At 36.4% G+C, this 14629-nt stretch overlaps 1 protein-coding gene across 1 annotated transcript in view; it reads right to left on the bottom strand.

Annotated features, from left to right (window-relative positions):
- KIAA1841 (KIAA1841 ortholog) overlaps nucleotides 1-14629 on the bottom strand; it is a 123461-nt gene that overhangs the window by 79710 nt on the left and 29122 nt on the right. Inside the window, exons 10-13 of the mRNA XM_030310682.1 lie at nucleotides 12912-13035; nucleotides 9296-9448; nucleotides 2266-2411; nucleotides 1433-1532 (exon numbers count right to left, since the gene is read on the bottom strand). Coding sequence (XP_030166542.1) covers nucleotides 1433-1532; nucleotides 2266-2411; nucleotides 9296-9448; nucleotides 12912-13035 — 523 coding nt within the window. The remainder of the gene's footprint in view (nucleotides 1-1432; nucleotides 1533-2265; nucleotides 2412-9295; nucleotides 9449-12911; nucleotides 13036-14629) is intronic.

Here is a 14629-nt window from a genome sequence, read left to right as displayed (position 1 = left end):
TTGTATCTACCCAGATTGCAGCTCCTTATTTTCATGTGGATACTGTAAGAGTTGAAAAAAGCTGCAAGTATAGTTCCTTTCCAGGTGAAACAACTTAAAACTCAGGCTGAAAATGATGTTTTACAAGGTTTTTATAACGGCTGTCTAGAAAAAGATGTATATGTTTATAAAAAGAAAGAAAGAAAAAGAAAATCGGGGCACCTGGGTTGCTCAGTCTTAAGTGTTTGAGTTTGATTTCGGCTTAGGTCTGATCTCACAGTTTGTGAGATCAAGCCCTGCATTGGGCTTTGTGCTGACAGCATGGAGCCTGCTTGGGATTCTCTCTTCCCCTCTCTTTCTGTTCACTCTCCCTCTACTCCCTCTCTCTGCTCATGCTCACTCACTTGCTCAAATAAACAAACATTAAAAAAAAAAAAGAAAGAAAAAGAAAATCAACACTTCTGGGGCACCTGGGTGGCTCAGCTGGTTAAACATCCAACTTCAGCTGGGGTCGTGATCTCACGGTTCGTGAGTTCAAGCCCTGCAATGGGCTCTCTGCTGTCAGTGCAGAGCCCACTTTGGATACTCTGTCTCTCACTGTCTCTGTCCTGTCTCCGAACCCTTTCTTACTCACTCTCTCTCAAAATAAATAAACATTAAAAACAAAACAAAAAAACAAAAAGGAAAATCAACCCTTCCCAGTATCATTTCCAAAGGATAAGTAAACCACAGGCAGAGATAATATGATTTAATTTTTGAACTATTTCAATCACTTTTTAATGTTTATATTTTATTATAGATTCAAGAACCAAATTATATATGGATATTCAAAAAACCTCATTTGCTATATTGTACATAATTAAAGAATGATAATGATTGAATATTTGTAGCCATTTGGAGTTGACAATACATTTTACATAGAATATTTCACTTTGTCAAGTAAATGATACCTCAGCCAATACAAAGCGAGGAAGTTCATGGGCAAATAGAGATTCCCTGGTTGTCAGTAATAAGAATCAAAGGAATTAAAGCTATCTGGCCACCTGAAAAATATTTCAGTTTTGAAACCCTGCAAAAACTAAATGCATTCCTGATTTCAATTAAAAAAAAATTTCATACCAAAAAAGTTTACAGAATTAGAATTAGGAGGGGACAAAATATCCCATTCACACTATCTTCAATCCTCAAATCATTACTTGTTCATAATAAAACCTCTGAAGAACATGTTATATTTTTTCCCCAAACTGAAGTTGATTAATTATTAGTTGAGGGCAAGGAACATGTCCTATTACCCTTACAGTCCTACTAACTCAGCATTTGTTATGATCAGATAGTCAGTAAATGTTTATTAATTGCAAATGTCAATTTCAGTTTAAACCCATCACATTTCTGTTAAAGATTAAATGCCACCAATTGTTCATATCAAAAAGAATAAGTGAAATAAGCTACTCACAGCATTGAGCTCCCCACTTTTGGGGCCCCATGGTGTATTTGGCTCCAATAAAACATCACAGTCTAGACCCTTTTCATCACAGGGACCAACCCCAGAATCACTTGAAAGAAAAAGAGATTTTAGGGAGAAATGTTCAATTTCAGAAGAAGTTAAATGCAAATGATGTCTATTTTTATTGCAAATGTTTTATAAATGTTCTTTAGAAATATAGTTCTTGAGTATAAGGCATGCACCTCAACATTTCCATTTCTTAATTCCTCCAGTGATTTCCCCTAGCAGAAGGCACTCCATACAGGGGAGGCACTACTGCATTCCAAGCATCCTACTTGCCAGGTAGTCAAATGGGCTGCTAAGACTGGTACTTTTATGAGAATAGCCTTCAGGAAAGGGTCCCCCTACCCCCAACCTGACAGCTTACTGCAATTGCAAAATGATAGAAGTGACTTCAGAAATTATTAAATCAAGGAGTTCAAATTTATGCAAAGAAAACCTTAATCATTTTTTTTCTAGATGTATCAATCAAGGATTTAAAAAGGGCTTAAGTGACTTCGAAAAAGAAAAAAAAAACCTCAAAAACTGAATTGCAGGTCCCAACCTTTCAATCACCAAAGACTCTTTTTATTAGTTTTTCTTTCCCTTGGACCTCCCATATTTTTTCTATCAAATAAACACCTGCTTGCTCTTACTGCAAGCTGACATATAATTTCAGTAAGCTTTCTGGAATAACGTAAGCTATGTGGGGACTGCCATTATTGGTTTGGGGAGGCACGCGGATTCTGAGATGGGAAGCACTGAATAAAGCGCTGCAGCGCGTCCCGCCACCCCCACCTCACCTAACTGTATCTTTAGAAAAAGGCACAACAATGACATCTTTGTGTTTGTGCAGATCGTCCAGTATTCTAGTGGTTGGACACGACAGCAAATCTCCGCCTTCACTTTGATCATGAAGAGCAACTATGTGGTCCTTCACTTTACAACCCTGTCATGTAAGAGATACTACATTAGAGAGGTTGGTTTGTAATAGAAATATTCCTTTAAAGATGATTGTATGTTTTTGTTTTTCTTTGCCCAGCCATATTGTCATATTAACCATTTTATAACTTTTTCTCAAGAAAAAAATAAGGCAGTTGATTCCTGTATAATGCAGGGTTAGGGGTGCCGATCCCCTGCATAGTCAAAAATCCACATAACTTTTGGCTCCCCAAAACTTAACTACTAAGAGCCTACTGTTGACTGGAAACCTTACTGATAAACAGCTGATCAACACATATTGTGTGTTATATGTATTATATACTGTATTCTTAAAATAAGGCAAGCTAAGGGAAGACAATCAAAAGGAAGAAAAAATATTTATGGTACTATACTGTACTTATCAAAAAAAAATCAATGTATAAGTGGATCCATGCTGTTCACCCATGTTGTTCAAGGGTTAACTGTGCTCATACAGAAAGAGCATGAAATATAAATGTACACCTTAATAAACAGTCAAGAATATTCATGTAACCAACATTCATTCCCATTAAGAAACAGAATATTGCTGGGGTGCCTGGGTGGCTCAGTTGGTTGAGCATCTGACTCTTGATTTTGGCTCAGGTCATGATCTCACAGTTCGTGAGTTCAAGTCCCACATGGGAGCCTGCTAGGGATTCTCTCTCTCTCTCTCCCTCTCTCTCTCTCTCTCTCAAAATAAATAAACTTATATATCTATAAGTGTATACACACACACACACACACACACATATATATTAAAAAAAACTAGAATATTACCAACACTTTTGGAATTCCTATGGGCTCATTCCTGATTGTAACTGCCTCCTTTCTCCCAAAAGATAATCTTTATCCTGACTTTTATGGTACTCACTTCCTTGTTTTTATCCTTTTACCACTAAAGGATGCATCCCTAAACTTAGCTATACTTTTACCTCACTTGTTTTGTTTAACATTATGTCTTTATGAGTCAACCACATTATTGTATGTAACAATAACATTTGTTTTAACGTATACTATTCCATTGTATACAAATTCACAATTTGCATATCTATTCTACAGTTGATGGATGGGTTGTTTCCAGTTGGAGCTATTACAAATAAAACTGTTATGAACAATCTTTTACATTTCCTGGTGTAAAAGTGCTCATGTGTACCAAATTATATTACTCTCAGAAGTATATGAGTGTTATTACTCTATATACTAACACTTGGTAAGGCATTTTAATCTTAGTCATTCTGGTGAGCATGTAGTAGTATCTCATTGTGGTTTTAATTTGCATTTCCTCAATTACAAATGAGGTTGAACTCCTTTTCGTGGTTACAAGACAGCTAAATGTCTTTTTTTCCCCAGCGAAATGCCTTCTTGTGTGACATTCCTATTATTGTTTTCTTATTGTGGGGTACCTGGGTGGCTCAGTCGGTTAAGTGTCCGACTTCAGCTCAGGTCATGATCTCACAGCTTGTGAGTTCGAGCCTCATGTCGGGCTCTGTGCTGACAGCTCAGAGCCTAGAGCCTACTTCTGATTCTGTGTCTCCCTCTCTCTCTGCCCCTCCCCTGCTCACGCTCTGTCTCAAAAATAAATAAACATAAAAAAGTTAAAACACTGTTTTCTTATTGATTGTATGAGCTAAAAACATCTTAATATGAACCTTTTATGGATATGTTGCTAATATCTGGTCCTACCTATGACTTTGTCTATTGAAGTTTATTTAATGTAGGTGATGTACTGGAATTTAAAAATCTTTTTCTTGGACTCCTGGCTGGCTCATTCATTAGAGCATGCAGCTCTTGATCTTGGATTTGTGAGTTTGCGCTCCATATTGGGGGGTAGAGTTTACTTAAAAAAACTAAATAATGGATGTGTGGGTGACTCAGTTGGTTGAGCATCCACCTCTTGATTTCAGCTCAGGTCATGATCCCAGGGTCATGGGATCGACCCCTGTCTTGGGCTCCATACGCTGAGCATGGAGCCTGCTTAAGACTTTCTCTCTCTCTGCCCCTCTCCCCTGCTCACTCTAAAATAAAAAATAAGGGGCGCCTGGGTGGCGCAGTCGGTTAAGCGTCCAACTTCAGCCAGGTCACGATCTCGCGGTCCGTGAGTTCGAGCCCCGCGTCAGGCTCTGGGCTGATGGCTCAGAGCCTGGAGCCTGTTTCCGATTCTGTGTCTCCCTCTCTCTCTGCCCCTCCCCCGTTCATGCTCTGTCTCTCTCTGTCCCAAAAATAAATAAACGTTGAAAAAAAAAATAAAAAAAAAAATAAAAAAAAAAATAAAATAAAAAATAAGATTTTTTATGGTATTATCTTTTAATAGCTTTATTAGTTCTCCTTTCACATATAGATCTTTTTTTGTGAGTAGTTTGGGATAGATTCCATTTCCATTTTTTTCACCAAATGGATATACCAATGTTCCAGGACCTCTTACTAAAAAGTCTACCCTTTGCCTACTGCTCTATACTGCCACCTCTGTCATAGTCAAGTATCCAAGTGGCTGTGAGTACTCTCTTCTACTGGTCTGTCTACTCTTTGCCAGTATCACCCTAATGGCTTTGTAATAAATCTTCATGTTGGGCAGAGCAAGCACTTCTACCTTTGGTTCTTTGAGAGTATCTTGGTTATCCTTGGCCCTCTTCATTTCCACAGACATTACAATCAGTTTAGCAAAGTTCCCAATAAAAATCTGTTAGTATTTTTATTGAGATTACATTGATCTAAATAGACCAGTTTGGGGAACATTTACATCTTTACAATACTGAGTTTTCCAATCTATGAATGTGGTATGACAATCCATTTTTTAATTTTATTTTCTCTCATTAGTGTTTTATGTTTTCTGTATAGAGTTCTTGCACATATTCTATTAGATTTAATCCTAGGTACCTGATTTTTTGAGACTACTGTAAATGGTTTCTTTTTATAAATTTGATCTTCTAACATTGTTTGGTTTATAGAAATAAAATTGGTTTTTGTAAATGATGTTTAACAGATCAATCTTAAATTCCTATTAATTCTAATAATTTATCTGAAGATTCTTCAGGATTTTCTATGTTCACAATGTGATCTGCAAATTATGACAGTTCCTTTTTGATCCTTACACTTTTTATTTTTTTCTTGCATTACTATACTGTCTAGGACCTCCAGTTCAATTTGAATAGAACTGTTGTAACAATGCGCACCCTTATCTTACTCCTAATTTCAAAGGAAAACTTTTCTACATTTCACTATTAAGTGTGACATTTGTTTTAAGTTGTGTATTATCTATTCTTTATTGGATTGTGTTATTTCCCTTTTATTTCTAAATTTGCTAAGATTTTTTTTTAATCCCCCTTTTTTTTTTTTCAACGTTTATTTATTTTGGGACAGAGAGAGACAGAGCATGAACGGGGGAGGGGCAGAGAGAGAGGGAGACACAGAATCTGAAACAGGCTCCAGGCTCTGAGCCATCAGCCCAGAGCCCGACGCGGGGCTCGAACTCAAGGACCACGAGATCGTGACCTGGCTGAAGTCAGACGCTTAACCGACTGCGCCACCCAGGCGCCCCTAAGATTTTTTTTAAAAAATTTTTTTTTTTTTTCAACGTTTTTATTTTATTTTTGGGACAGAGAGAGACAGAGCATGAACGGGGGAGGGGCAGAGAGAGAGGGAGACACAGAATCGGAAACAGGCTCCAGGCTCCGGGCCACAGCCCGGAGCCTGACGCGGGGCTCGAACTCACGGACTGTGAGATCGTGACCTGGCTGAAGTCGGACGCTTAACCGACTGCGCCACCCAGGCGCCCCTAAAAAATGACATGCACTCTCTAGGTTTCTTACTTTTAGATTTCTCATCATTTTGTCTCTCTGTGCTTCATTCTGGATAGTTTCTTCTGACTTTTATCTTCCAGATGTATCTAATCTCCTGTTAAATTTAAATTTGCCACTGAGCTTAAATTTGCCAATAACCCAAATTCCTTGGCAGTAAATCTAATCATACCCATCCGGCAAAACCCCAGTTCCGGACGAACTCAACTACCCATTTTCTCCATGTTTGCACTCAACCAGCTTAGGGGTGCTAGAGAGAGTGACATAAAAGACATGTTGGGTTTCATTGTAAATTTATGATTACCAATCTCCCATGGGCTCTCAAACTGCTTACTAACCTACAACCTTTCTCTGGAAAATTCACTCTCATGTTTTCCAAAAAGACTACTTCAAACCTTCCCTTTTCCCTTATTATTAGCAGATGGCTTACCCCCTACTATATAGAGAACAGGAAAGGCATTAGATTGGAAAAATTTATCTAAATGACAAAAACACAATTTTACTAATATCTGCAACCATTCTACTCTTCTCTACTGTTACAACAGAGGAACTGCCCTTCCTCCTGTCTAAATTGAGATTGCCACATGTGCTTATGATCCCACCCTACCCTGTGTCCTCATGGCCTTATACTTATCAACCTCTCTTCCTCAACTGGATCCTTCCCACTGCCTTTTAAAAAGGTGTCTCCTGGGGCGCCTGGGTGGCGCAGTCGGTTAAGCGTCCGACTTCAGCTCAAGTCACGATCTCACGGTCCATGAGTTCAAGACCCGCATTGGGCTCTGGGCTGATGGCTCAGAGCCTGGAGCCTGCTTCAGATTCTGTGTCTCCCTCTCTCTGCCCCTCCCCCGTTCATGCTCGCTCGCTCGCATCTCCTCTCTCTCTCTCTCTCTCTCTCTCAGAAATAAACGTTTAAATAAATAAATAAATAAAAATAAATAAATAAAAAGGTCTCTCCTATCAAAACAAAATAAAGCAGAAACAATAAATAAGTATCTATAACATAATACTGACTTACTTTCTACCTTTTTCAAATTTCCCAAAAGAGTTGCTATTCACATTGTGCACATTTGTTCTTCTTCCACTCACTCACTTTGCAACCCTTACCAATCTGGCTTTGGGATCTAGCACTTTGACAAAACAGATTGTCACACTTATGAATTCCAGGTTACCAAAGCCAAAGGACACATATCTTTCATCATTCTATCAGTATTTGGCAGTATTTGGCATCATGGTCCACTTTTTCTTTCTTTAAATACTACTCCCTTGACTTTCACGACAACATCCTTGATTTTCCTCCTATTATTCCAGCTGCTCCTGATCACTTTCGTTTGCAGGCTCACACTTCTCTATCCAGCCATTAAACTCTGGGAGTTTCTCTGGGCTCTGCCTTAGGCTATCTGCTCTTCTTATGCTTACCCATACCTGCTGGTTTCAATTCTTACTTATTTGCCAAGAGACTTAAAATGATCACCTCCAGGTAGCCAATTCTCTGAGCCCTAAGACCCATGCATCTAACATTCTTTGTTAGACACCTTAATCTCAGACTGTCCAAAGCAGAACTCATGAGCTTCTCTCCAAACCAGATTCCCTTCTTGTTTCCTTGTCAGTAGACAGCACTACCACCACCCAGGAGCACAAGCAAGAAACTGAGTTATTCTCGACTCCTTCTTCCTCTGTGGTATGTATAATCCACCAGGCCATTTCAGTTTTACTTCCTAAATACTGAATTCATCTCTACGACCCTAGGCCAAACTATCATCTCTCTCTAAGACTACCACGGTAACTTCCTCTTGTACCTGACTGCACTTACTATTCCCAAGCCACTCTCCATCCACACTGTAAGTGATTTTCAAAATACAAAATAAAGAAAAAACTGTAACATGGCCTACAAGGTCCTGGCCCTGCAGGGCCTATTTACCCTGCCAAGTTTTTCTCAAACTATATGTTTTCTACAAAAGGCAGTTTCTTTCAGTCTCTCTCATTCACTGTGTTCCTTTTGGCTTTGGTATTCAGATTAGAATGCTCTTTCTTTTCCTCTTTGCTTCATATACTCCTATCCATTCTTCAGATCTCAACTGAATGCCAACTCCTTGACTTGAATGCCCACATCAGACCAGCCTATTATAGATATTTACGGCCCTGTGTACTTCTTCAAACATTTCCTTGCATGCTTTTTTTTTCCTTTTGATAGTACTGTATGAACTAAAAGCTCCACGAAAGCGGAAACAATCTAATTTTACAGAAATTAGATTATTCTCTGACTTGCACAGTGTGTGAAACAGCTTTGGTGCTTTATAAATAACTGCTGTATGGATGAGGAAGAGGAGGAGGAGGAAGAGCTTTAGATTCTTCCCCCCCATTTATGAAATCTAATTATATAACCTTTTCAAAAGTGTTACGGATCAAGGACTCTAACCTACAGCAACACTCACATATTGTACCAAGATATATGTGCAAGGATGTTCATTACAACACTGTAATACCATCAATCTGGAAATAATCTAAATGTTGATCGACAGGAGGATGGTTAAATAAATTGTGATATATGCACGGCTTAGGATATTAAACTGCAGTAAAAGAAAATGAAAGATAACCTAAGTATACTGTTGATCTAAAAGGGTAGAATAGTATGAATAGTATGATCAGATTTCCAATACCAAAACATTGCATATAATTTGTGTCTGAAATGTATAAAATGTCTGAAAGGAAACTGTTAACTGGTTACCTCTAAGACAAGATGCAGAACAAGGGAGTGGTGTAAAGAGGGTCTCCTACTTTTTACTATACTTATTTTTTGTATTCTTTAAAGTCTTTCCTACAGGAATGTATCACCTTTATACTTTGTACTTTATACTACACTTTTGGGTCATGATCTCAGTTCATGGGTTCAAGCCCTGTATCAGGCTCTGGGCTGATAGCGCAGAGCCTACTTGGGATTCTCTCTCCCTCTCTCCCTGCTCCTCCCACGCACTCTCTCCATCCCTCTCTCTCAAAATAAATGAATAAACTTAAAAATTAAAATAAATAAATAAATAGATAAAATCTAAAAAACCCCAAAACAACAAAAAACAAAATTTACCTTTGTTAGCTGAGTGGGATCAAACCGAAGAACCTTTTGGTTACAACAGGGATAAATACCAGTGCCAACAGTACTCAGTGAACTTGCTGCAGTTGGATAAACCACTGTTTCTGAGTGATACTGACAATGTGAAAATTCTATACAGAGAAAAGCCTGAAAAAAGAAATATATAAAAGCAATGATTATTCCCACAATGAAATTATACATCTCAAAAAATTTATACTTAAGACACATAATGTATATTCCATTTACATAATATGTACAGAAAAACAAATCTTTAGAGATACAAAGAAGATTAGAGGTTGCCTAGGGTTGGAGATAGACTGGGAAATGGCAGCAAATGGACACAAGGGACCTTTTTGGAATGATGGAAATGTACTAAAATTGGATGGTGGTAATGGTTACACAACTCTGTAAATTTACTAAAAATCACTGAATTGTACATTTAAAATGAATTAATTTTATGGCAGGTAATTATACCTCAGTAAAGCTATTAAAAAGCAAGAATAAAAATACTTTATTCAAAATTCAGGTGCATTAAGTTGATCTTGATGTACATCTAATTTTATAAATGGCTAATCACATAAAAAGTTTTCCAAGGAAAAAAATGAAATAAAATTTGCCTCACTTGATTATTCCTAGACATATTTTTTAAGATAAATATTTAGCACCAATATTAGTGAAAACTATGGAACAATTCTGAATCACTGGTCAAAAACTGACCAAGGTTTAATTATAAAATTAATAGTTTTCAGATGTGTTTTAAGTTCGTAAAATAATTTAAAGAAAATTTAAAAATTAACAATTTTAAGCACTGATGTTGAACCTAAGAGCAGTAAAAGATAGTCTATGATGAGGAGCACAGGGCAAGCTGACAGCAAAGTACAGGCTAACAGCATATTCCCTCAAGGTGGGCCATGTATGATATCTCCTGGACACTTCCAAAAACAGGAAAGGAAAAAAAAAAAACAAAGCCTCCAAATGGTTAAACTAATAAGAGTCTCCATCAGTTCACAAGAAAAAGGCAATCTCCTCAATAGCCTAAAGTCCAGGAACTCCCCTACTGTCTTAATGTTAATGCTTTGTTAGAGGGAAAAACAACCTTAGCTTGACAATAGTTAGGTCTCCAGTAAGTCTTTAGCATATGAAAGTCTCTTTGGAAACTTCTCTTTGACTTTACCTATCCCAAGTCCATGGTATATAACCAGCCATTCTACACAACCCCAATGCAGCTCTTCCTGCCCATGGGTCCTGTCCCTGTGCTTTAATAAAGTCACCTTTTTTGCACCAAAGACATCTTCAAGAATTCTTTCTTGGCCATCAGCTCCAAGCCCCATGATCCCCACCATCACCCCAAAACTTCATCAGTCTATATTCAAAAGTCTTTGCTGTTAGTTCCCATTATGATTTTCAAATGGTTTTTAATTTAAAAATATGGAGTCTGATTAAAGCTATAGGGTGCACATACACAAAATATTTTGCATATGAACTATTTTATGGATTTATAAACTCTCCGTAATATATATATATTTTTAAGTGTTTATTTATTTATTTTGAGAGAGAGAATACCAAGCAGGCTCCATCACAGCCCACAGCCTGACGCAGGGCTTGATCTAAAGACCCTGAGATTGCGACCTGAGCCAAAATCAAGAGTCGGACACTTAACTGACTGAACCACCCAGGCACCCCTAATTGGATTTATTGAAGTGTAACATTCATATAGTAAAATTTATCCTTATACAGTAAACTTCATCCTTTTATGAGGTGTGACAAATGCATTTAGTCACATAACTACCACCACAGTCAAAGCCTAAGCCACTTCCATCAGCCTAGAAACTCCCCTAGGCCCCTTTTGAGTTCCTTCTTCCACCCTACCCTCACACAACACTGATCTGTTTACTGTTTCTATAGTTTTGGCTCTTCCGGAATGTCATGTAACTAGAATCATACTGTATTTAGATTTTTGAGTCTGGCTTCTTTTACTTAGAAAATGGATTTGAAATTTATACACACTGTTTTATGTGTCAGTTTATTCCTTTTTAGTGATGTATAAATGCATCACAGTATGTTTATCCACCCACCCATGAAGGACTTTATAGTGTCCTACTTTGGGTCCATTATGAAAAAAAGCCACCATAATAAACATTTCCATACAGGTTTTCATGTGAACATAGGTTTTTATTTCTCTTGGGTAATTACCTAGAAGTAGGATTGCTGGATTGTGTGGCTAATGTAAGTTTAACATTTACCATGCCTAACAGTTTCCCAAAGTCCTTGAGTCATTTTGCATTCCTACCAGCTATGTATGAGAGTTCTAGTTGCTCCACACCCTCACCAGCACTATTTACTATCAGGCTGGTGTATGTAGTAGTCTTCCCTACAATGGAGTGTCACTAATAACCAAGGCTATCAGGCTTCTAAAATCTAACTTATTTAGCATTTAGAACACAGAAAATGTGAGGGATTTTTTTCACTTTTTTATAGCATATTGAAGAGTGAGTTATAATATTTAATATTTATTATGGGGGCGCCTGGTTGGCTCAGTTGGTTAAGCATCCAACTCTTGATTTTGGTTTAGGTCATGATATTGAGGTTGATCCCTGTTCAGGATTCTCTCTTCCTCTTCCTCTGCCCCTCCCCCTTTTCTCATGCTGTCTCTTAAAAAAATCCAATTAAAAAATTGTGGGGACTAGAGTTCACTGGGTGGAAACTTACACAGTTTGAAAAAACTCACTCTGATGGTTCTGATAAGCTGCTCTTCTTTCTATCTACCAAAAATCATTACTCAAGTGAGAGAGGAAAATTAGTGAGGAAAGGAGATATTAGGGATTTATAAAAAATTTTATGTAGAACACTCTAGATTTATACCTAACACTAATTAGGAATGACTGTGACCTATTAAAATCTATTTATTTTATAAAATTATTTATTACAGTTACCTTCATATAGTAAGCTTCTTGTGGTTTTATTACAGACTTCATTTATTTTTAAAAAATGAACAAAATCTTTTAACCTTTTTGGGAACACAACTACAATAAGCTACAATAAGAACAGCACATATCAATAGTACCATATCTACAAAGTGCTTCTGAATTTTTGAAGAAATTAATGGGCTAACAGAGAAAGTCTGGCTTAAAATAACTAAAGGTAGTAAGGACTTTGTTGGTTTTTTTCCCACTGAAAAAACAGATTGGGTCACTTAAAACCTGTTGGTTTTCTAAAAATTAGGCAAAGTGTTGATTGTTTCAGCAATGAAAGTAAAAAGGAAGACAAAGATACACAGTAAGAGAGATGAAACCAGATGGAAGGAATGTTTAATAGTGTTACCGTTTTGCCACTAGTTTCTTTAAAAAGATGTCAGATATTGTCTAAACACATCCAAACATACTAAACATCCTGTATTAAAAGAGCCTACTATGCGGGGTGCCTGGTTGGCTCAGTCAGTAGAGTATGCAATGCCTGATCCTGGGGTTGTGAATTCAAGCCCCATGTTGGATGTAGAGATTATTTACAAACAAAATCTTAAAAAAAAACAAAACAAAAACAAAAAAAGGGAGAGCCCGCTATGAATGTTTACAGAACAAGATATTAAAAAGAAAAAAAAAAAAACCCTCACCTGATAACATCTTGAACAAGTTAGCCAGTTGACTGTTCCCCACAAGCGCCAATATACATCTCTCCAAGATTTTAATTCTTCAAAAAGACTATTCAAATACTCATGAACATCCCAAGTCTTATCCCTGGGGAAAAGAGCCTCAATTATTATCTTATTTTACAAGCAAGTAATATAAACAATTTGTTTTCAGTACATGTTTTTAAATTTGTGGCTTATTTCCAGTAACATTCCCCAAATGTTGGTTGTGGGATGGACTATACTGACAGTAGATAAAATTTCATTTGGAGTTTGTTTATTCTCTTTTTCTGTGGACACAAGAAAAAGATATAAAAGACTGAACGCCAAATTATTTTGCTAAACTATACAAATTATTTTGCTAAGCTATGTTAAATGCAGTTTGAGCAGACTAACAGTTGAGACTTAGGCATATGTTGCTAAATAGAACCTTTATTCTAATTGTACATATTATAGAATAAGTTGTTATTAATTATTGGTGATTCTAAACATTTCATTAATATATATTGTTTATATTATTTTCAAAAGGAATTCTCCAATAATTCAATAATATAGTAATATATAATCAGGTCTTAGTAACATACATTTTTAAGTTATAAACTTAAAAAATAGCAAAGACTTAAAACCCTATTGGCTATGTCCATATGTAACTCATGTTCCTATTTTTCCCAAATCCCTTAATCTTTTGAACTTTTGCTATTTTTGTCCTTAGTTCAACAAATAACAAGATGTCATGATGTTATTACAAATTACATAGGCACATCTGTTTTAATTAAAGACAACTGAAAAAACATCAACAGCTAACTTGCACGGAAATGCTTTAAATAAATCAAAAATGGATGTTGAAGTCAATATCAATTTTTTTCAAATAGTATTAATAGTTATTGCTGTCAGAATGAAAGTGCTTTCCAAAAGGTGAAATCAAGTCTTAAGACAAAGAAGTATAACATCCTAGGTGCTTACAATAACTAATGAAGATTTCCCTGATTATCATATGAAGACAAAAATGAAACATTTTAAACATGACTGTAAAGGGTGCCTGGCTGGCTCAGTTGGAGGTGCATGGAACTCTTCATCTCGGGGCCATGAGTTCAAGCCCTATGTTGGGTGTAGAAATTACTAAAAAAATAAACTTAAAAAAATAAAAATAAAATAAACATGACTATGCTATTAATACTAGGGTCATATGTGTTTATTTATATTTGTTTTAATGTTTAAAATATGCAATTTAACATTTATAGTGAACAAAAGTGCTATACATTTTTATCATAGAAGAAAAAAACAAACAAAATTAAAAGCATCCATAATATTATTACTTAAAGGTAACACCACAGTTTACACTTTGGCAAAATGTTTCTAGTTTTATGAACTTTCTTCCCCCCACTTAATTCACGACTAACAACTTGCTACATAAGTACACATTCTTTTACAACATTATTCTCAAAGGTTGCACATTGAGAATGGATTAGATATGTTACATATAGATATACTACTACATGGATATATTTTAATTCACTTAATCATTTGGATGTTTCCCTTTTTTTCTATTTAAACAATATAGCGATAAATGTTCTTGTTGAGTGCTTTCACAAATCTAACATTACCTCTTTGGAGAAATTCCTAGCAGGAAGATATTTTTAGAAAATACATACATTTCAGAATTTTTGCTTTTCTGAGATATTATACCAATTTGCAACACTCTC

The sequence above is a fragment of the Lynx canadensis genome, chromosome A3 (genome assembly GCF_007474595.2).
Source record: "Lynx canadensis isolate LIC74 chromosome A3, mLynCan4.pri.v2, whole genome shotgun sequence".
NCBI lineage: Eukaryota > Metazoa > Chordata > Mammalia > Carnivora > Felidae > Lynx > Lynx canadensis.
The sequence above is the reverse complement of the archived record's forward strand: the minus strand, read 5'-3'. Positions and strand labels throughout refer to the sequence as shown.